General features: G+C 38.3%; 1 protein-coding gene across 1 annotated transcript in view; it reads left to right on the top strand.

Moving 5' to 3' along the window:
* Positions 1-23,669, top strand: part of LOC101746244 (obscurin) — a 124,064-nt gene that overhangs the window by 18,037 nt on the left and 82,358 nt on the right. Inside the window, exon 4 of the mRNA XM_038010883.2 lies at positions 14,306-14,437. Within this exon, the coding sequence (XP_037866811.1) occupies positions 14,306-14,437 (132 nt within the window). The remainder of the gene's footprint in view (positions 1-14,305; positions 14,438-23,669) is intronic.

Genomic DNA, 23,669 nt, shown 5'->3' with positions numbered 1-23,669 from the left:
CCGCTAGGGGCGCTGTTCCGACTGCATGCAAATTTGAGTTAACTTTTACGCTATCGAGAACGTTAGAAAGCTCGCACTAAGCATTCTGGCTATGTGGCTTGCTACAGTTTTCATTTCACGCCTTCCAGGTTCAATGACTGGCTGATTCGCTGCATGCAAGCATAATTATTTGTTGTATACATTAGGTTTCGTGGTTAACTGCAGAAAAAAATTAAAATAAAATACTGAAAATATTTTGTTTCATCCACATTACACGTGAAGCCAATATGCACCGTCTTAAAAAAAACCTTTGATTACGAAATCTCTTACTGGCTCAGATAAAACTCCAAATATTTATTTAATCTGTTTGTTTTCTTCGACCAATTTCAAGTGTGAGCGTTAATATTATCCGACATTTATTTTGATATCGTCCATTTCTCGTCTGACGTATGGCTCCATCTGTTCGTCCTTTTTATTTACAGTCGCTATAGCTCGGAGAGTGGTCAAGTTTACAGTGAATTAAAGACAATTTTCTTATACGTTCCTATTGGCCTTGATGGAATGGAACGGTTATCTATCTATCTATCTATGTATCTATATATATATAAAAATGAATTACTGTTCGTTTGTCTCGCTAAAACTCGAGAACGGCTGGACCGATTTCGCTAATTTTGGTCTTGAACTATTTGTAGAAGTCCAGAGAAGGTTTAAAATGTAGATAAATATAAAACTAATTATGTGGTGTCGTGGGACACCAGGTAGGAACGAAGTTCCTTCGGCTAATGTAGAATCGACACAATTTGCAAAAAAAAAAACATGCTCAATTTTATGTTGGTTTTCTTGATTTTTCTCTTAAATTTTGCTGATTACTTTTTATTTAAGTATAGGAAAGTATTTAGGAAATTCAGTATTTTAGGAAATAATAAATTACGTAAAATAAAAATAAAATCGTAATTCAAATTATCAATTAAAATAACAAAATATGTCTCTTTATTTTTGTTTGACAACATAAAATTACATAGAAATAGAAATAATTACAAAATAGAGAGAGAAGGGATGAGAGAACGAAAAGAAAGAAGGAGAAAGAGAAAGGTATTATACACTACTCGCTTGTGTATACGACTGTCGCGCCTGCGCACGTCTCATTTAACGGTTTTATTCCACGCACTTTTTTCCACGGATTTTTTCTTACGGTTTTACTATCACATTTTTTTCAGTTCGGTCGCGCAGCAAAATCCCTATCCCCTCCAAGCCTGCCGTAAGGAACTTCGTTCCAAAAATGCTCGGAATTAAATAAAAATAACAATTTTGTTTTTGTCCTTTGATGTGTCTCCCGTCGGACGGATTCCTTTTGTTTGTTTTAAGTTTATTTTATACAAAATTTTAGGTTTTTTATTTATCGATTGAAGCACTGCGAAGTCTGCCGGGTCTGCTAGTATATGTAATATATATTAACATGCCAACATTGTTCTAGCATCCAAAGGGTTCAGTATCTTGTGTAGAACTAATAGCATCTGAGAGCATAGTCAAATGGTTACGTCAGTCGGGTCAGGGGTGCAATTAGCAGTAACTATGATAAGAGCGTTATCATGTGTCACGGTGGAACTTTCTAACGGTGTCTCCAAATACTAACAAATGGGTTCGAGATCTATCATTGTGAAGATGTAAGTACATTATTCACGTACCAACGGCTAGCCTAAGATAAGTTAATTTTGAGAGAAGGCTGTGCAGGTGGAAAACCACAGTCGTCTAAGTTATTATTGGACGTACTAAAGTTTTTTAGAGTTTCACCTAATTATATAGAAACGACGGATGATAAACGCTAATCTATATATATAAAAATGAATTGCTGTTCGTTAGTCTCGCTAAAACTCGAGAACGGCTGGACCGATTTGGCTAATTTTGGTCTTGAATTATTTGCGGAAGTCCAGAGAAGGTTTAAAAAGTAGGATAAATATGAAAATGCTCGGAATTAAACAAAAATAACAATTTAGTTTTTCCTTTGATGTGTCCCCCGTCGGACGGATTCCTTTTGTTTGTTTTAAGTTTATTTTATACAAAAGCTTAGGTCTTTTATTTATCGATTGAGGCACTACGAAGTCTGCCGGGTCAGCTAGTAATTAATAAATGAAGTTGGAGAGTCATCAAGAATAATGGTCAGATATTTGTTGACCTTCCTGTCCCAGTATTTCGACTAGTCAAAGAATATAATATAGAAGACAATTTGAATTTAGTAAGTTAGTAAAATGTGCGGTCTTACAAATAATCATTCTTTGTAACAACCACACTTGAGTTTTTCAAAATGTTTCTGGTATTTTTCTGAAGCACGTGACCTTAGTGACGTAATAAAACAATAGTTTGGCACCGCGATCGCGTTCCTAAGGGACACTTTTGTATATCACACGATATGACATATTTTTCTTGAAGCAGATTATATATCATTTTAGTTTACGACTTCATGATGAAATTCGGGTCACGTTAAAGAACGATTTGGCTTATCATCGAATTGGTTTTGATAATAATAACATCAATTTGAATCGCCATCCATTCAAAAATCCTTTCAAAGGTTTTCGCGATTAAATAAGATAAAAACGAGCCATTAAATTTTAAATAGTTTTAATCATTCTTATTTTCTAACAAATCATCGTATTAATGTTCTTGCATCTTGTATTTTTTTTTTTTTTTTGTAAAATAATGAGTTTTATTCTTTCTGTAGTATTTAAAAAAAAAAAAAAAAGAAAACTACTAGTAGCTTCGTCATTTATTAACACCAATCTCACCTGATCTTCAGCCACCCACAGAATCGTCAAAAATTACAAATGTAGGGTAGTTCTAAATATAATTGACAACGAACGACGCGGTGGTCGTTCTGAAAATAACCCGAAAATACATCTTATTAACAAACCGCCCACTTGTCTACTGTATGTTATTTCACAAATACTTTTACTAATAATCTGATCGAACCCGTTGGACACATATGGGTGCTGTATGTTCAATTCGAACCATCTAGAAATCGATGAGTGAGGACAGTACTCAATGCAATGTCCATCCAGCAGCTATGAATATTATCAGAAAACTTAAATGCATATTTGACGATGAGCTTGCCTTGTATTTAAAATCAAATTACAAAAGCTTTTCGATTAAAAGGCAAACAAATAACCTGGTAAGTGCCCACATCAGAATAATTACAGTCATTACCATTAAAGATTTTAACATAAAATTGGTTAATTACTCATGAATATACATAAAACACGATATAGGCAATTTTTTTTAACGCCTGCTAATGATAGTCATGAACTAACCTTTTTATTTTTCGAGATGAAGTCGTCGTTATGTCCTTAAGAATAAGCCCGAAGTTCATCTTATGATTTCCGATGACATATGCCTATTTCTGCCGTGAAGCAGTAATGCGTTTGGTTTGAAGGGTGGGGCAACCGTTGTAACTATACTATGACATTAGATCTCATATCTCTTTCTACGAAGCACTGCTCTTGCTAGGGTTAGTGTTAGCAACGTCGCCAGGTTTGAGCCCCGTGAGCTCACCTACTAATTCGGTGAATCTAGTATAACCCCTCGAGATTACTAGAAAAAGTAAGAAAAAAATACATGTTGTAGATGTCTATAGGCTCCGATAGGCACTTAACACCAGGTGGGCCGTGAGCTCGTCCATCCATTTAAGCAATAAAATAAAAAACATATGTTTTATACTTTTGTAATTGTAGCACTTCGTTAACTACAATGAGATTGTTCTGATATAAAAGCGACAAAAGACAAAGAAAGTTCTAGACCCTTTTCATTTCCCAGTTACATGTGTCGTTATTGATCTGGACTAATTCGGGACTGGACGAACTAACCCAGTTTCATTATTTTGGTTTCATTCGTCACGGCGTTCGATTGACAGACCCATCGTTAGTGGTGGACGTGAGTGACCCCTTTCAGAACTCTTGCATTAGTTCGAATCGTAAATTAATATTTATTAACAGCGTGTTATTTACTTTTAAACTTGTTTTATGATTCAACAAGCAGCCCGTTCCGGCTCCGCTCGGGTCTGTAATAAAAATTTTAACGATATTTGACGTTGTTTTATTTTTTAAATAAAATAAAACTTATTACGGCATAAATATAACGACACTTTTTGTAAATAATAACGTGTTCTACAAAGTCATAGTAGGTACATTATTTTATTCTATCATCAATAGTTTTCGCAGAGCACGCGATGTAAAGAATATTTTAGGTAATTTTTTTACACCTTAGGCTACATTATTGGAGTTTTATTAAGGAACCATAATTTTTTTCAAAAAATAATTATAGCCTATATTACCCGGAAATAGTGTAGCTTTCAAACAGTGAAATAATTTTTAAAATCGGTTCAGTTGTTTCGGAGCCTATTCAATACAAACAAACAAATCTTTCCTCTTTATAATATTAGTATAGATGACGAAATATCGCTTCTTTTATATTTAGTAAATTAATTGCATTGTGCATTGAATGTTTTTGACTAGATATGATTGTATTCGGAAGACTGTGTCTTTGTTTTGCTAGGTGGTATGGGATTACTGTTATTAGCTATTCTTTATTTCCTACATATACGCCGGTAGCCTAAGCTAAGCTCGGATGGGTAGGTGAGCTCACGGGCTCAACCTAAGTGAATTTACTAACACTAGCCCTAGCAAGAGCAGTGCTTCGCAGAATCTACCATTGGATTGGAATCATGACCCACTGAGAAGATCTCAGAGAGAAGAAGAGAGAAGAACTCAGCGGGCCTATCATAGCCATGTTCCACCCCCTTTGCTTTATCCGTGTAATTAATTCCAGATAAAACTAATCTTTATTGCCTTTACACTTCGGTCCGATTTAATAATACACAAGAGCACCTGTAGCATCGTCGAAAATTACGATGAATCGTAAAATAAAACATAAAATTTCATGGGATTCGAATGAGCCGCTTTTGTTATGAAGTTGTTACGTACAACGTTTTACGAGCTAAAAGAACGCTTTGTGCGAGATTATATTGATATATCTTGGTCTATTTTCCTAATAATACATGATCAAAATTATCGTGAGAATTAAGAACTGCATATTACTACTATATGCTATTTTTCCGCAGCATTTATAAATTATTAATTTTACTATCATTTTGTTTGGTCGTAATTAATTTCGCGGTTTCTTTCTTTTTTTTAGGCAAATTTAGATTATGGATATGAAAAGTTTTGTTGAATTCAGACGTTTCAAATAAGATTAAGGTATTGACAGTCTTCGTGGTCACCTCACAGAGTTTATTAATGCAATTTTTTCTTATCTTGTCCGTATATTTTCACATGTTACTCTGAATTCGTGGACGAGTTATCTTGTGTTATTACGCAGGATCAGCTGGCTCCGCTTGCAGTATCACGGCATAATCATCATCACCTGAAAGAGACAACAATTCGAACCTCATGTGTTCATTGTTGATATTTGTATGCGGACGTGCGAAATTTCTTAATCTCAGTGAACACAAACAAATGTGAATATTTAAAACGAAAACGTTGCACGCTTGCACATATCAAGGAAGCTCTGCAGCGAACATTAACCCAATAAAAATGAAGTCGAATAGAACGTAAATTTAACGTTTTTTGTTGTAAATTATATCGGTGTTTTGATGCTCCTCTTTCTGTACTAAATAACCTAATATTAGAATTGGTGTCAAATCGCATTTGTTCCGATTTTATAATACAATAGCATTTGTTAGTCGCTAAGTATAACTATCTCCGCAGTTTTACAGTTTCCGCTTTTAATAAATCTTTAATAATAATGTAAAATATTTTAGCAAACCAACGATAAATTTAATTAAAAGCTTCGTGTTATTCTAAATGAGATATTTGACGTGTTAATTGAAATAGAAAATTAGATTTACTCCAATTATAAATCTGCTTTTAGCGGCGTCACGCGTCGATTTAACCGGAGATATGTTTATATTTTGAACGAGCCGAATTCAATTACTGTACGTGTTTTAAAATGTTCACTGCCCACTGAGTTTCTCGCTGGATATTCTCAGTGGATCGCGATTTCGATTGGGTGGTAGATTACGCGGAGCACTGCTCTTACTAGGGCTTAGCAAATTCTCTTAGATTGAGCCTGTGAGCTCCCCTACTCATCCGGGCTTTGCTGGAATAGCCCGTTAGGCTGATAGGACTGGTAACGAATAAGTAGAGTAAAAAAAGGTTACATTTTAATATTAATAAGTTCATAATTAAATTAAGCTACATGACGTTATATTGTTATATCTGTTGTTAAAGTAATCTGTTCCTTGGATGTAGGATGTAGGGTAGAAATAAATGCGTCGACCTTAATTCTCAGGGTAGGTCACGCCATTCGCGTTAAGACATCCATCGGTGATTACTCACTACCAAATATCCCGTAAAATCGTCAACGCTTGCATTAATACTAATTCTGTTCTACTTTTAAAACAGATATCAATTTGGTGATAAATAAACAGGTTTGTGGTACCCGAATGGGTATGACACATGCCGACTGAGTTTCTCAGCGGGTCGCGTTTCCGATCCGGTGGTAGAATCTGCGAAACTGGGTCTTACTAAGGCCAGTGTTAAGAGCATTTCCGGTTAGAGCCCCGTGAGCTCGCTCAACTAGACGTCAAGGAGATGGTAAAATAGCCTCTCAAGGCTATCAGCATAGGTAAAAAAAAGGTATGACAGGACACCTCCTACCACTAGCAAGCATTACTCTCAGCTCAAAACCTAGTACGTGACTAAATAAATCACACCTCAAAGTATACTTGAATTTCATAAATTTCTGCCTATTTCTGCTGTGAAGCAGTAATGCGTTTCGGTTTGAAGGGCGGGGCAGCCGTTGTAACTATACTGAGGTCTTAGAACTTATATCTCAAGGTGGGTGGCGCATTTACGTCGTAGATGTCCATGGGCTCCAGTAATCACTTAACATCAGTTGGGCTGTGAGCTCGTCCACCCATCTAAGCAATAAAAAAAAGAAGAAGAAAGTCTCTAATATTATAAGAGTCCGCGTCTAATATTAATCAAAGTCATCGACCTCAGAGATCGGGCACATCACTCACATATGACTCGTCCCACATTCAGCATTCTAGTTAGAGTTCATGGTACACGGTTACATAGTTTATTTCCGTATAATTCCCGAAGGAAACGTTTAAGTTTTATGCGTAGACGTACCTACATAAGTACGTATGTGTGGGATATAAACAACGGATGTAATGTCCGTAAAACGAATTAGTGATTTCAAAATGGGTTTCTGTTATGGAAATCGATCGAAAAGCGGGGTTATGGTTATGTGAAGTATAAATAGGCTAAAGACACACTTATTGATGCGCTTGAAGCGTGCGCGACTTACTTTTTTTTTCCTGCATAAGCTGATGGTCTAGAGAAACCATGTCAGCGTCACCGGGCTAGTAGGAGAGCTCACGGGGCTCAAACCTGACGAAGTTCCTAACACGAATTATTTTACGAAGTATTTTCTACATGGATACCAAGTTTCAAGTCGATCAGATGCATGGTTCAGTAGTTATAACGGTTATATAACATCCGTAAAATCCACTGTAGATATTTTATATATTAGTACAGATTCGCCGAATCTGTTACAATGGTGGTGTGGGATAGAAGAGGTTTTTCTCTTACTTGCCTTGTCCTTTTGCGCGGCAATGAGCTCGGAGATATAAAGCACTGTCAACAACGACTAATTGCAGTCTAGTAGCCAAAAGGTCCTGAATGTATAACGAAGAACCATCCGCCCGATCTATTAACGCTGCTTTTAAGTACCTCAAGCACCGGTCACCGTCCTCGTCGGACCCGTCGCTTGCGACAAATGGCTCGGCGAGTAAATTAACCCATAGACACAGCCCACTGAGTTTATCGCCTGATCTTCTCAGTGGGTCGCGTTCCGATCCGGTAGTAGATTCTGCGAAGCACTGCTCTTGCTAGGGCCAATGCTAGCAACACTCCCGGTTTGAGCCCCGTGTGCTCACCTACTAGCTCGGTGAATCTAGAATAGCCCCTGGAGGTTACCAGAATAGGAAGAAGAAAAAAAAATCCCGCTCGGCGAAACAGGGTGTGTCAGAGCACACGTCAGAACTTGTTCACGTGGCAGCCACAACGTTGGCACTCCTTCTCCTGATGCGGCGTAGACTCTTATTGGAAGGAACCGTGGTCGGTAGTCTCTTGTAGTTGGAAGGTCAGATGTCCTCAAACACCCAGTCGATCAAACCATTATCAAAACTGTGTGCATCGGCCCTATACCGACGTTTTCAATGGTATCAGCCGTTTTACTTTTTACGAAATATTACATATATAAAAATGCCTTAAAAATATTTTGGGAAAACAATGCTACCCCAATTTGTATTTAATTAATCAATTTAATAAACACTATCAGAGTGGTATCTTAGTTGTCACAAAAAGAGAATGCATGTGCTTAATTACCAACTTATAAATATTGTATTTGCTTGAACGGTAATTTTACATACGTCTTTTTGGTTCTGTTAACGTAGGCATATTTCCGATTCATGCATGTCGCTCTCGATACACGTGAAGTACACGCGTTTTTGGTTTTAATGTGTCGTTTAGATTTTAATGTTCTGGAAAATTGTGATTTATATTGAACAAGATTTGAATTTCGAATGAAGGAGACCAGAATGCCAAGACAACTACTACATGGCAAACCAGAGGGCCGCAGAAGTCGTGGCAGGCAAAAAACTCCGATGGTTAGATGGCGTAGCAGGGGTTCCTAAACTTATTTTGTTTTTGTCCACTTTGAGAATAAATTCATTTTTAACGCCCCCATTTTTCATCTACTGCAAAATCCACTATAACGAGAGCTCAGTTAAGAGTAAGAGTCCTCCTAAATGACATTACAAATCGCCTCCCAAGCCTCTAGACAACGCTCCCATTATTTTTCTGGGTCTCTTACCGCTCCCCTTTAGGCCTGCAGCGCCCACAAGGGGGCGTTATCGCCCACTTTGGGAGAGACTAGCGTAGAGCATGGGCTGTAAGGCCTAAGATGATAGTGAAGATTTGAATTTAGAGAATTTAGGTTAGATGGTATTGCATTGATGGGTTTATCACTACCTGCTGTAAAGTCGTCACTGGTGCTAATAGACACTGGAACGCAAAATTAAAATTATGATTTGCGTAATCACTGGTGGTAAGACCTCTTGGGAGTCCGCATGGGTAGGTACCACCACCCCGCCTATTTCCGCCGTGAAGCAGCAATGCGTTTCGGTTCTATTGTATCTCGAGGTGGGTGGCGCATTTACGTTGTAGATGTCTATGGGCTCCAGTAACCACTTAACACCAGGTGGGCTGTGAGCTCGTCCATCCATCTAAGCAATAAAAAATAAATAAATAAAAAGTGAATGAAACTACCCATTTTGAGATCATACCTCAAAATCTCAGTTCTACCGAACTTCAGCGTAGGAAGTATGATTGTCACGCGGTAGATATAGGCAATAGTATAAACAAATAGCGTTTGTATTCACGTTTGGTTTTAGTTAGTAGACTAATTCAATTTGTAATTTTAGAGAGCAGTAAGGGAGAACGTTGTCATGGCCTAAAGAGTAAGACGTCCGGTAAATTCATATCTAACGATGCACCGCTGTTCGAACACCGCAGGCTTGTACCAATTTCTCTAATGAAATATGTCCTTAGCAAATGTTCACGATTGACTTCCACGGTGAAGGAATAACATCGTGTAATAAAAAATGAAACCCGCAAAATTATAATGTGCCTAATTACTGGCGATAGGACGTCTTGTGAGTCCACACGTGTAGGTACCACCACCTTGCCTATTTCTGCCGTGAAGTAGTAATGCGTTTCGGTTTGAAGGGTAGGGCAGGTGGCTGGCGGCACTCACGTTGTAGATGTCTTGGGGCACCGGTAACCAATTAACACCAGCCGGGCTGTGAGCTCCTCCACCAGTCTATGCAAAAAATAAATAAAAAGAAGTAATTAAAACTATTGTCACTATATTATTTCCGACATTTCGACCGTAAAAGTGGTATAAAATATGTTTAATGTGTTTCCGAAACTAGTAACCGCACAGGAAAATAGTATTAAACTACTGGCGATATACAATTTTAGAGTTTATTTTAAGTGTGAAGTTAGTGAGTTATAAACTGGCTCATTTAAACTGATACAGGGCTAAATGTGGCGAGCTGTACGCACGTATTTAGCGCACAGCAATGTTGTCGCTGATCGCAATGTAAATTAGACAACTTTGTTGCAATATAGGTCGAATGTCAAACGAACATTGTGAATTCGAATATTGTGGTCGGGAACTAGTTTAGAATTCATTAGCTAGATTGATTACTGGTGGTAGGAGCTGTTGTGAGTCCGCGCGGGTGGGTACCACCGCCCTGCCTATTTCTGCCGTGAAGCAGCAATGCGTTTCGGTTTGAAGGGTGGGGCAGCCGTTGTAACTAAACTTGAGACCTTAGAATTTATAGCTCAAGGTGGTTGGCGCATTTACGTCGTAGATGTCCATGGGCTCCAGTACCCACTTAACACCAGGTGGGCTGTGAGCTCGTCACATATCTAAGAAAAAAAAAAGTCTGCATCTGTGAACCCATTGCACTCTCATCTCACTCACATCTTCTCTAGTTTCCTATCCAACCTCAGCCAAAACAATTTTTTAAACATCAAATAATACAGCTGACATCGTTTCCTTAGAACTCGCAATAATCAAAGGCAACAAATATATTGTTCTTGGAAATTTTTAATAATGATAAAATGGTTATATGGAGTTGGAAAAATACGTTTGTGTCAGTTGGCCGCCTTCCACCGGACAACGTGACGCTAAGTACTTGTTTGAATAAATTATAACAATTGTACAAAAAAACGTACTACTTTGAATATAGTTTTATTGCTGTATTACATTCGTGCGTTTGATGTGGTGTGTAATTCGCCTTCATATTTTATCGAGCGAAAAGGAAATTGTTTTTGAATTTTCTTCTAACACAGTTAAGATAAGCGATGCGTATTATGATTGTTGGAAATATATTTTTTCTCCGTGTATTCCGTTTATTCTGTATTATAAAGGTGGGTGGGTGTATTAAAAATAATTTGAAGTCGTCGTGGCCTAAAGGATAAGACGTCCGGTGCATTCGTATGTAGCGATGCAACGGTGTTCGAATCCCGCAGGCGTGTATCAATTTTTCTAATGATATACGTATTCAACAAATGTTCACGATTGACTTTAACGGTGAAGGAATAACATCGTGTCATAAAAATCAAACCTGCAAAATTATAATTTGCGTAATTACTGGTGGTAAGGACCTCTTGTGAGTCCGCACGGGTAGGTACCACCACCCTGCCTATTTCTGCCGTGAAGCAGTAATGCGTTTCGGTTTGAGGAGTGGCGTAGTCGTTGTAACTATACTGAGACCTTAGAACTTATATCCCAAGGTGGGTGGCGCATTTACGTCAGACGTCTATGGGCTCCAGTAACCACTTAACATCAGGTGGGCTGTGAGCTCGTCCGCCCATCTAAGCAATAAAAAAACTGTAAGTGGTCAAGTGGAATCCGTAGACATCACAGCGTGAACCTTGAGACAAGATAGACATGACAGTTTATAGACAAATTATATTTCAGGTTATCTTAGAAAGGTACATATTTTAGCGCGTCGTTGAAATGCCGTATGGCTGTTTACTGTTTAATTGATGATGATATAATATAAGACAAATTGTAACTAGTGTGCGAATTCTTTATTCGGACTATAATGATAATAAATTCAGACGAACTTCAAAGCGCGCATTCCATCGATTTACCGCGTCGTTACCAATTATAAATGAACGATAATAAAATAAAAACACGACATAATTCGAACGTTTACAAGGAAGCGTGCGAATACAAATGAGGCGGGCAAACAATTTAAAACAACAATGTTATCTATACTATAATATTATAAAGAGAAAAGATCTTTTTGTTTGTTTGTATTGAATAGGCTCCGAAACTACGGAACCGATTTGAAAAATTCTTTCACTGTTTGGAAGCTACACTATTCCTGAGTGACATAGGCATAATCTTTTTTGAAAAAAAAATACGGATCCTTACCAAAACTCCAATAATGTAACCCAAGGTGTAAAAAAATTACTTAAAATATTCTTTACATCGCGTGGCCTGCGAAAACTATTGATGATAGAATAAAATAATGTACTACGACTTTGTAGAACACATTATTATTTACAAAAAATGTCGCGACAGCATATGTCTAACTATTATAGTTATGCCGCAATAAGTGTTCTTTTATTTAAAAAAATAAAACAACATCAAATATCGTTGAAATTTTTGTTAAAGACCCGAGCGGAGCCGGAGCGGGACGCTTGTTACGATTAAAAGACACATTCAGGTAGAACATTTATAATGGTAATGTGTATCTTCGTGTTTAAACAAAATCGGTCACCTACTTCTTTTAAATATGTGTTAGAACATTTTTATGATTGCTTCGTTTTGACGGCTGCTATATTTTACGTCGAGAATTTAATAATATTAGAGCTTGGTTCGTGTTGGTATATCGATTGAAATGGCTAGCATATGAGAAGGTCAGTAGTAGGTTTGAGTTTTGCAATTTCACCGTTGTTCCATATAGGGACTATGGACAACACGCTCAAAAAATTTTTTTTCTTTTTTTTTGCTTTTTTGGGTGGACGAGCTCACAGCCGTGGTGCTAAGTAGTTACTGGAGCCCATAGACATCTACGACGTAATGCGCCACCCACCTTGAGATATGAGCTCTGAGGTCTCAAATATAGTTACAACGGCTGCCCCACCCTTCAAACCGAAACGCATTACTGGTTCATGGCAGAAAAAAGCAGGGTCGTGGTACCTACCCACGCGGACTCAAGAGGTCCTACCACCAGTTAAGTTATGTTATGTTATGCTGCTATGTTAAAGAGAGAGAGAGAGCTGTTAAAGATCGAAGAAAATGTTTGTTTAGATAATATTAGATATATAATTAATTAGACCCCTCATCAGCAGAACAAAAAAGAATTTAACAGTTAACACTGCAATTATTGGAACCACTGTAAATTAGCCAAAATCGAAAACATTTATTAACGTCTATTGAGTCATCGCGATGTGAGGCAATGTAAGGAGGGGGGCATATTGACTTGGAGTGAGTGTGTGAAAGAGGGTACTGCGGGAGAACAATTCCCTCGATAATAAACAGTTCTTGTAGCGCAGTTGACATTGATTGCTCTATTAAAATCTAGACTTGGATCTAGGCAGTCTAGTTCGTCGACCCGCCGGTCATTGACCCGGCCACGTCACTTCCTCTTATAAAGATTGACAGCGACGAGTTTCGTGGACTGTGGAAATAGGGACAAGCATTAAAATGATTTTAGGTCACGTGTAGGTACATTGACTTTGTACCGTAGTTTCCATGTAAATATTAGTACAGAAATTATTTTTAGAAATTCGCTGCTATTCTCTGCGGACTTAGGTTGTTTTTTTTCTGGCCACTGTGTTTTGTTAATTTTGTATTGTACTATCTTTGTGAGAATGGATTGCCGTGAAATTGTTATTTTTTTAATATCTTGTGTAGATGTGTCTAAGTGATGAATATTCAATTTCAGTTAATATTGGTCTTAAGTAAATTATTTAGGTTAATAAAATTAAATATAATATTTCAGAAATAAAAGTTCCATTCTTGAAGCAAATTTTGCCATAGAAATATTATATAATGGAATTCAACATTGACGTAATTATTTAATACTAGTGGTCCCGCAGTAGTCGAAATTCGACTATAATGAATTGAAATTATAAGTTTCAACATTATTATGGTCCTATTGTTACAGATTTCGCCAAGACTGCACTATAGACAAATACTCGTAATATTAAAGATAAACAATACTAACCTATTCTCAATTTGACTATAGACTAAGCAATAACAAAAGTTTGACAATAAACAAAGAGTATATGTGTGTGTGTCAAATACATGGTAGTGTGTGTAATGTATTCTTTATTGATTTAATGTATCTTTTACGCGTAATTTAAAAAAAAAATTAGCATTATGCACTTTTTCTCTATATTCTTTATACGTGTGGAAAATTTCGTACTCCTCCGTCCCCGCGATTTTCGTAAAAAGGGATACAAAGTTTTTGCTTCACGTATTAATATATAGATATGCAGCGAATTATAATCTGTGCTCTGTTTAACATAAAATATTTAGGTTTATAACTAAAAAAATCTGATCAGATTAAATTTTGATTTCTTCTTAATTTTTTTTTGAAAATACGAATATATAAAGTTTCTAGATAATAAACGATTTGTTTATTTCTTTCATTCATTCGACGCTTTTTTATTACTTCCAGATGGCTAGTGCGTGTGATAGAAGACGTCAGCGGTGGCGAGATAACGACGCGACAGGGTCTGGTGCCGGCTAGCGTGCTGCACGAGAAGCAGACGTCGGAGGATGATCAGACTGCCCTCGCTGCCAGGCGACAGTGAGCTATAACTTTTTTTTATTTTATATTATGGGTGGACGATCTCACAGCCCATCTGGTGTTAAGTGGTTACCGGAGCCCATAAACATCTACAACGTAAATGCGCCACCCACCTTGAGATAGTTCTTAGGTCTCAAGTATAGTTACAACGGCTGCCCCGCCCTTCAAACCGAAACGCATTACTGCTTCACGGCAGAAATAGGCAGGGTGGTGGTACCTACCCGCGCGGACTCGCGAGGTGTCCTACCACCAGTAATAATATAAGCGCTATATTGTTGAAAATGCTCCTGCACGCATAAGCACCGCCATTATATAGCGAAGAAATCACGCGCCCATATTTGGTCAGCGACAATTGAAACTGGAATCTTGAGTTTCAAGATAGCATTATGTTCAAGATATTACTTCTCTAGATTACATTATTATAAAGGTGGATGGTTGTATTATAAAGAATTTGAAGTCGATGTAGCCTAAAGGATAAGGCGTCCGGTGCATTCGTATGTAGCGATGCACCGGTGTTCGAATCCCGCGGGCGGGTACCAATTTTTCTAATGAAATACGTACCTACTTATCGAATGTTCACGATTGACTTCCACGGTGAAGGAATAACATCGAGCAATAAAATTTAAACACACAAAATTATAAATTGTGTAATCACTGGTGGTAGGACGTCTTGTGAGTCCGCGCGGGTGGGTACCACCACCCCGCTTATTTCTGCTGTGAAGCAGTTATGCGTTTCGGTTTGAAGGGTGGGGCAGCCGTTGTAACTATACTGAGACCTTAGAACTTATATCTAAAGGTAGATGGCGGCAGGAAGGTCATGTCCTTGAAACGTCTTCGTGGCTCCTTGTACAATCGTCTTATACTTCATTCGGTTCTCGGCTTGACCAATAAACATGATTATATAAAATGAATTATAAGCTCTGCCTTGATTTTTGTTTCGGTAATGAACACATAAAGCCGCCCCCAAATGATATATTACTTTCAACGTATCACTTTACCAAATGGGTAACACACCGAAACGGTTCGTAAATCTTCGTCATAATTACCAAGAAACAAGGTTGACTTCACTTTGGCATCATCAAAGGACCACTCGGAGCGTTCGCGTGAGGAGTTATGTGCTTTTTCATATTTTATTGTTGGTTGACATACTCGTAACTGTAAAATGTGGATCAGTGAACTTTGCGATTAAAATCTTTCACGACAGAAACTCCTTTGATCTTTTTTTAAAATAAATTTCGCGTGTGCTTCTCTGGTCGGAATTTTTGCAATGTTCAATTATCAACTTCGTATGCCGCTGTTAAAATACTGGGAACATCAGCGTGTGAATTGCCGTCCACGTATGGAATTCGATGAGTCGAAGTTTTAATTAAATTGGTTGAAGTGCCAATTAGACACAACGCTCCAAGTGTCTCGTCGGATATTCTCGGTGGGTCGCGATTTCGTACCGGTGGCAGATTCAGCTCTTGCTACGGCAGGTTTTAGCAAATTCTTGCTGAGCCCCGTCAGCTCGTCCACTAATCAAGATAAAGCTAGAATACTCCCTCGAGGCTACTGGCAGATATTTACTCAAAAAGTTGGCGAAACCGGAACACCTAAACACCTAATTGCTTTTCAGTTGACATAGAAGATTGAGGTACGAGGTCAGTCTTAAAACGCTTCTAAACGGGTTTGCAACAGATTAAGAAATAATTCAGAAACAAGATTATGATATCATTTAAGTTTGACAGTCGACGGAGAATCATTACAATCTACGACGGCCATCAGAGTCCAAATCGATCCCTTTTTTTTTTTTTTTTTTCAATCCCTGAACCTTTTCAGCGATTCACTTCATTTTTTTTGTTATTCATACATTTTTAGTGTGCACAAAAAAAACATTTTTGTTTTATTTCCCTTGTATACAGTTCAGTACACGGTTCACTAGATGGTAAGTGGTTACCGTCGCTCATGGACGCCAGCACAGCCGAGCCGCCGCCTACCGCTAACCGCAAACTTTAAAATAGGTCAAGTCAACAACCCTAAGGCTATTGGGTCGAACCGGCTGTTAATTATAATAATATATGCGTATTGATGAAAATCTTTCGTCCAGCAACTTTGTAATCCACTGGATCGAGTACACGCCAAAAATATTCGCGCAGTAAAGACTTGCATTTTCGCTAATGAATTGTCGTAAGCGTCAGATTAAATTAAGGTTGCCAACTTAGTTATGTAAGATATGTTTCTCGTTTGCATGTTTTGACAGTTCAATTCGTATAATATATATTTTTAAATCGTCCCGAGTATTTTAACATGATTAAAAACACGTGCGTAACTTAAACAAATATATGCTTTTTAATCAGACGAAGATCTTTTGAAATTATGTTAATTGTACACTGATCTTATTATTTTAACTTCAACATCATATAGTCGGTTACTTTTGGGTGAGTGATCATGGTCATCTGGTCATACTGTTTATTAAAGCCTTAACTTAATTTAACTTAACTTCAGATAGTAACCACTTTTCGAAACGCCACATTGAGAATTTATTTAAATAAAAAACAAAAAACTCCAATTTCTTTTCGGCATACCAATCGACGAGTCGAAAAAACCTAAGAAAATGTTATTATTTCATTTCTTATACCTCGTCTAGTATTTGTTAATTTATTTTTCTTCTATTTTTTACCTTTAATACTTATAGTTGTCATGTCACGGCGTTGACACTAATAAAAATGACAATCGGATCGATCGGTTGAAGAAAGCCCGCTATAGAAAGCAGAGTATTATAATATACACTTGACATTGGCGAAATCTAAAAGGAAACGCCATAAACCTAAGAGATAGATAAGTAATCAGTTGCTATTTCTAAAGCTGTTTAACTATGATGCATGCTTTTTTTTGATGGAGCAAATGCCCTCTCAGAACATCATTCCTTATACACCACTCGATAATGCTTCCCACCGCCGAATACAATAGCATATTTTGATGAGGGGCTATTAAGCACCATGTACAATACTGTCACACCTGTTTCGCCACTACTCTTCATTACTAGCATTACTTAGCTTACCTAGAAATTTTTTTTTGGTCGCTCACGTGTATCAGCAATGCACTGATGCTATAGCTAATCTACCTGTCGCTCAGAATTCCTCTCAACTCTTTTTTCTCTATCTCTTACAGCTGATGAAACGATAATACTCGAAATAATAATTTCCTTACTAGCAGTTGCCAACCCTAAACCAGACAGCACATTGTCAACAGATTGCAAGGTTTACGCGAAGGTTCAAGTCATAAAGGGCTCGGCACCCTTAATTTGCTTCATTTCCTTATTACACACACCTCATTTTCGTTACGTGACTGACAACATGTTTTGATTTTTCAAAAGCAATAAAATAAAATACAGTGACAGTAGCGGGCAGTGAAACCAAGCACGCGCCAATTTGATGACGGTTTTTTTAGAACCAGTGTTTTTTTTTGCCCTTGTGGGCAGACGAGTTTACAGCCCACCTGATGGTGAGTAGTTACCGTCGCCCGTGGACTTCAGCAATGCCAGGGGCAGAGCCAAGCCGCTGCTTACCGTGAAGCGGATTGGTGTTATGAAATGTTATGAGTCCGCTTTTTTTTTTCCTATCTGTGCTGATAGCCTTGAGAGGCTATTTCAGCTTCGCCATGACATGTAGGTGAGCTCACGGGGAGGACCCGGGAGTGTTGCTAACACTGGCCCTAGCAAGAGCAGTGCTTCACTAAATCTATCACCGGATCGGAAACGCGACCCACTGAGAAGATCCGGCGAGAACCTCAATGGGCTGTGTGTTGTATGGTTAATTCACTTGTCGAGCCCTTCGTCGCAAGCGACAGGTCCGGCGAGGACGGAGACCGGAGAGTCCGCATGAGTTGTCATCACTAACGTGCCTATCTCGACGGCAAATCAGTTGCGCATTCCAGTTTGAAGGGAAGAGTTTGTTTTCTACTGTATCATCATTAAATATAGTAGAACGACGTGAGTTCTACTGATAATGGGACGTCTTGTGAGTCCGTACGGGTAGGTACCACCACCCTGTATATTTCTGCCGTGAAGCAGTAATGCGTTTCGGTTTGAATGATGGGGCAGCCGTTGTACTGTCAAATTGAGACTTAGAACTCATGTCTCAAGTTGGGTAGCGGTATTTACAGTGTTGACGTAATTGACTGGTAACCACTCAACACGAGGTGGGCCGTGTGCTCGTCCATTCATCTTTTTTTTTTCTTAGATGGGTGGACGAGCTCACAGCCCGCCTGGTGTTAAGTGGTTACTGGAGCCCATAGACATCTACGACGTAAATGCGCCACCCACCTTGAGATATAAGTTCTAAGGTATCAGTATAGTTACTGTGGCTACCCCACCCTTCAAACCGAAACGCATTACTGCTTCACGGCAGAAATAGGCGGGGTGGTGGTACCTACCCGTGCGGACTCACAAGAGGTCCTACCACCAGTAATTACGCAAATTATAATTTTGCGGGTTTGATTTTTATTACACGATGTTATCCCTTCACCGTGGAAGTCAATCGTGAACACTTGTTAAGTACGTATTTCATTAGAAAAATTGGTACCCGCCTGCGGGATTCGAACACCATTGCATCGCTCGATACGAATGCACCGGACGTCTTATCCTTTAGGCTACGACGACTTCAAATCATCTAAGAAATAAAAATAAAAAAGTTGATAAACGATCTCGCAACTCAAATTTTAATGATGTTTAGCGACAGTTCTTATTATTCCAAGTCCTAATATTAAAAAGGCTGCACAGATTTGTATACTGTATTAAAATATCGACTATAATATATCACAACTAATCCTTACACGGAAATTTTAAAAGAAACAAAATATTTTGGTGATTTGCACCATAAAAATAAGCTCTACGATTAAAAACCGTCAAGAAGTGTAACCTTTTTGTTGTTATAGCCGTAATTAAAGTGATGTATGGAAAAATAAAGGGCCACTGGATGCTCATTATGACTTGACTAATGTATTCTAACTGCCAAATTATACTACAGGGAAATGAGTTGATTTGTTAACCTACTTAAATGTTGAAGTTAAGATTAAAGAGGAATGCTTAGATATTAATCTTATTTATTGATGTCACTTCATTGGTTATTTTTGAACAATTTAGCTTCTTCTAGTTAATTTTACGCTTAGCCTTACTAACTAGTCCCCCCATAGGGAGTTTGATGACCTCACGGCCGACCTGGTGTTGGCACAGCCCGCCTTGAGGTCTTGAGTAATGAGCTCCAAATCTCAATTGAATAGTATAAAGGCGGCCCCGTTATGTAAAATGAATGCAATCGTGCAGTTTGGATCGAAGTCTTAGCTGTAATGTTTATTAATTGTGTCTATTAAACTTTTGAAGTCGTCGGGGCCTTAGGAATAAGAAGTTTTTTTTTTTTTTATGATTGTAGGATTAATGGTGGCCCGTAGGCCTTTCCAGTTTCACCAGGACAGGTGGGCGAGCAAAGGCTCAGCCAGGAGGGGTGGGATTTGCTAACAGCTACCCGAGCGCCTCCGAAGGAGACCTAACAGCTCAAGAGTAGCTGCTTCGCGAATGAATCTACTACCGGATCGGAATCGCGACCCGCTGAGAAGATCCGGCGAGAAACTCAGCGAGCTGATTCATGGGTTAGGTTGCACGGCGAACTCTTTGTCGAGTTCGACGAGTACGGTTACCGAGGTCCCTAAGCCTGCTCCTAGTGTTAGAGCTGAAGGCGTCTAATGCAAAGGTTATTGGATCTGATGGATCCGTAAGGACGTGGATAAGAAGTCTGATGTATTCGTGTTGAGCGATGCACCGGTGTTAAAATCCCAGGCGGGTACCAATTTTTGTAATGAAATACGTACTCAACAAATGTTCACGATTGACTTCCACGGTGAAGGAATAACATCGTGTAATAAGAATCAAACCCGCAAAATTATGATTTGCGTAATTACTGGTGGTAGGACCTTTTTTCAGCTCACTCGGGTAGGTACCACTACCCTGCCTATTTCTGCCGTGAAGCAGTAATGCGTTTCGGTTTGAAGGGTGAGGCAGCCGACTTATACCTCAACGTGGGTGGCGGGTTTGTTGTAGATGTATATGGGCTCTAGTAACCACTTAACATCAGATGGGCTGTGAGCTCGTCCAATTTTGCCCTCGACTAGGTACTTCGTAGTAGGAATATGCAGGATGCTGATACCCACCCGTGTGGGCTGACAACTAATTGTAAGACTCATTTACTGGTTTCGCAAACATATAATTGAGTCGTCTATTATCAAAGGTGGCAATCTGTGCATTTGGACAAAAAAAATATTGATATGTCAATACAGATTGATTTGAATATAATCGTCTCCTTCAAAGAATACGGTTCAAAACCTGCATTAAATAAAGGTTAATAGTTAACCTGTTATTTATCTAAGATGTCGTTCCGAAGAGTTTTGTGACTGCCAATGGAATACAAAGTCAATAATTCGTTTTTCTGATTTACTAATCATTGTCCAAAAGTCAGATCGCCGGCTTTGATAATAGTCGACTCAATTATGGCTTCTTTATTTAATTATACGCCTTTATTGCCTCGTCATTGAAATACGTCGTGATAATGACGCGTTCAGTACGCAATGACGCGTTCAGTACGTATTCAAAATTGATATCTGTTTGGAAAATTTGGAAACCCAGCATAGTCGCACAATTCAATATGAATACACCGGCTCCTCAGACCTTAGGCCCGGAGAAATTTACAAAACAAAATACACATTTGTTAAGAGTGAATTGCATGATAGAGAAAAGGTAATAACTTGAGGTAGCCAGGATCTCCCGTCTGGTTGTAGTGTTGACCGCGGAAAGCCCCCTACTCTGATCGGGTTCTGACCCCGGACGGAGATCGGATCTTGCAGTCGCGGACCAGTCCCACATACCCCGCGCGCCCCCTAGGCGTGGGGACCTCGTAGGAGGTTCGGCTCCTTACCCGAAAAAAAAACCAGGATCTCCTGATTCATGTCATAATATCGTAAAAATCATAAGAAAAGCTGTTTCGTACCGGTCAATCTTCATTTTGTACATAGCGTTACGACTTTGTTTGGGACAGCAGTCGAATGCCACGGCGTGTACTGTAATACACAACAAGAATTTAGAGTGGTTTGGCAAACTGTCAGGTTGCACCTACACCTGAAGTGACTGCTATTACATTTAAAGCTTCAACAGTAAGACAATGCCAAATGTAAAACTTCATCTCATTACTATCTGTTTCCTGATTCATCTAATATTACTAGAGGTCCCGCAGTAGTCGAAATTCGACTATAATTAATTGGAATTGTAAGTTTGTACACTATTATGATTGTATTTTATACTTCTATAATCACAAATTTCGCCAAGACTACACTATAAAAAATATTAACAAAGACAAACAATATTTAATCTATTCTCAATTTGACAACAGACGTCAAGAACAAAAGTTTGACAATAAATAGTATGCATGCGTGTGTGCGTCAAATACAGGGTATGTAGTGTGTGTAATGTTTTCTTTATTGATTTAATGTATCTTTTATGCATTATTTAAAAAAAATATTAGCTTTGTGCACTTCTTCTCTGTATTCTCTTTAAGTGTGGAAAATTTCATACTCCTCCGTCCGCACAATTTACGTAAAAAGGGGTACAAAGTTTTTGCTTCTCGTATTAATATATAGATTTTTGTTGCGCCAATGCTTAAAAAGTTTAAGGTAGTGTAGGTAGAAAATGATTTTGGTCATGTAATAATTTTAACAAATAATGTTTAAATGTTTTCTGTTGAATTAAACGTATGAGTAGTTAGTTTATTTTATCGCATTCAGAATTTTATAATCAGGTTTTACGTTTTTTTCTTGTCCGGCCATGTGTTGTTTCACGTTTCCTTAATTTTCATTTTTAGGTAGTGCGACTGGTGAAATTATGGAAAAGAGACGCTAAAAATGGACTGTCTTCTTCAAATTCACAATAATAAATTTCGAATTTAATGTCATGAAATGTAGGTGTCCCAAAAAGAGTCCACAAACCTGAAAATAGCCGGTGAAACAAACTGAGCGGGCTTGTCTCTTTTTATTGTCATTTTGTATTTTTAAAGAAGCCCAAATAACTTTTTTTCAAGTTACATTACAAAAATATAATGTAACTGGTGGTAGGACTTCTTGTGAGTCCGCACGGGTAGGTACCATCACTCTGCCCATTTCTGCCGTGAAGCAGTAATGTGTTTCGGTTTGAAGGGTGGGGCAGCCGTTGTAACTATACTTGAGACCTTAGAACTTATATCTCAAGGTGGGTGGCGCATTTACGTTGTAGATGTCTATGGGCTCCAGTAACCACTTAGCACCAGGTGGGCTGTGAGCTCGTCCACCCAACTAAGCAATAAACCAAAAACAAAAAAAAAAGTAATCCTACACAATAAGCAACAATTAAAATAAGATTATGAAAACGTCGGATTCAAACGCCATATTTTCATTAAGGGCCATCTAATAATTAATAATCTGTTACTTCATAATATCTATTGTAAAACAAATGGTTCTTGACATATTTCTTAAATCTATAGAGAATTTTGTGAAATTCTGTGAAAACGCTATGAAAAGATGAATTTTGGGAAATTTTCTAAAGAGTCATACGCCTGTAAAAGTTGTTTATTGTTTTAATTAGAGCTGGCTTCCATTTCCAAAATACACAAAGTTTCTTGAAGTCGCATAAATGTCGTCAAGATAAACCATTTGCCAATCGAAATTCGTGAGAGAGCCAAAATGTGAGTGAGGCTTGAAATATCCACAGTATGTAAGCGCAACATATGCGTTCGATTAATAAATCATACAAACGCCCAATTAGATCAGCACTTGTCTCGTTACCGTCCTATTTGTTGCCAAACAGTTATTTGATAACATCCGGCCGTTGTGTCTACGAGCGATAATTTGTTACTTTACATCAGCCTTTCCCAAAGTCGGCGATAACGCCCCCTTGTGGGCGCTGCAGGCCTAAAGGGCGGTAAGACACCCAGAAAAAAATAGGGGCGTTGTGTAGAGGCTTGGGAGGCGATTTGTGATTTCGTCTAGGAGGACTCTTAGACACCGAATGAGCTATAGTGGTTTTTAAGTAGGTTAAAAAAGGGGAGCGCTAAAAAATAATTTATTCTCAAAGTGGGCAGTAGACAAAATAAGTTTGGGAATCCCTGCTTTACATTAAGTCTTTTTTAGCAAGGTGCGCTTGCAGATGGTAATACTGTTGCCATTGCGAATCTATTGC

Source organism: Bombyx mori, chromosome 5, assembly GCF_030269925.1.
Source record: "Bombyx mori chromosome 5, ASM3026992v2".
Classification (NCBI taxonomy): Eukaryota; Metazoa; Arthropoda; class Insecta; order Lepidoptera; family Bombycidae; genus Bombyx; species Bombyx mori.
This window is presented reverse-complemented; position numbering and strand designations above follow the sequence as displayed.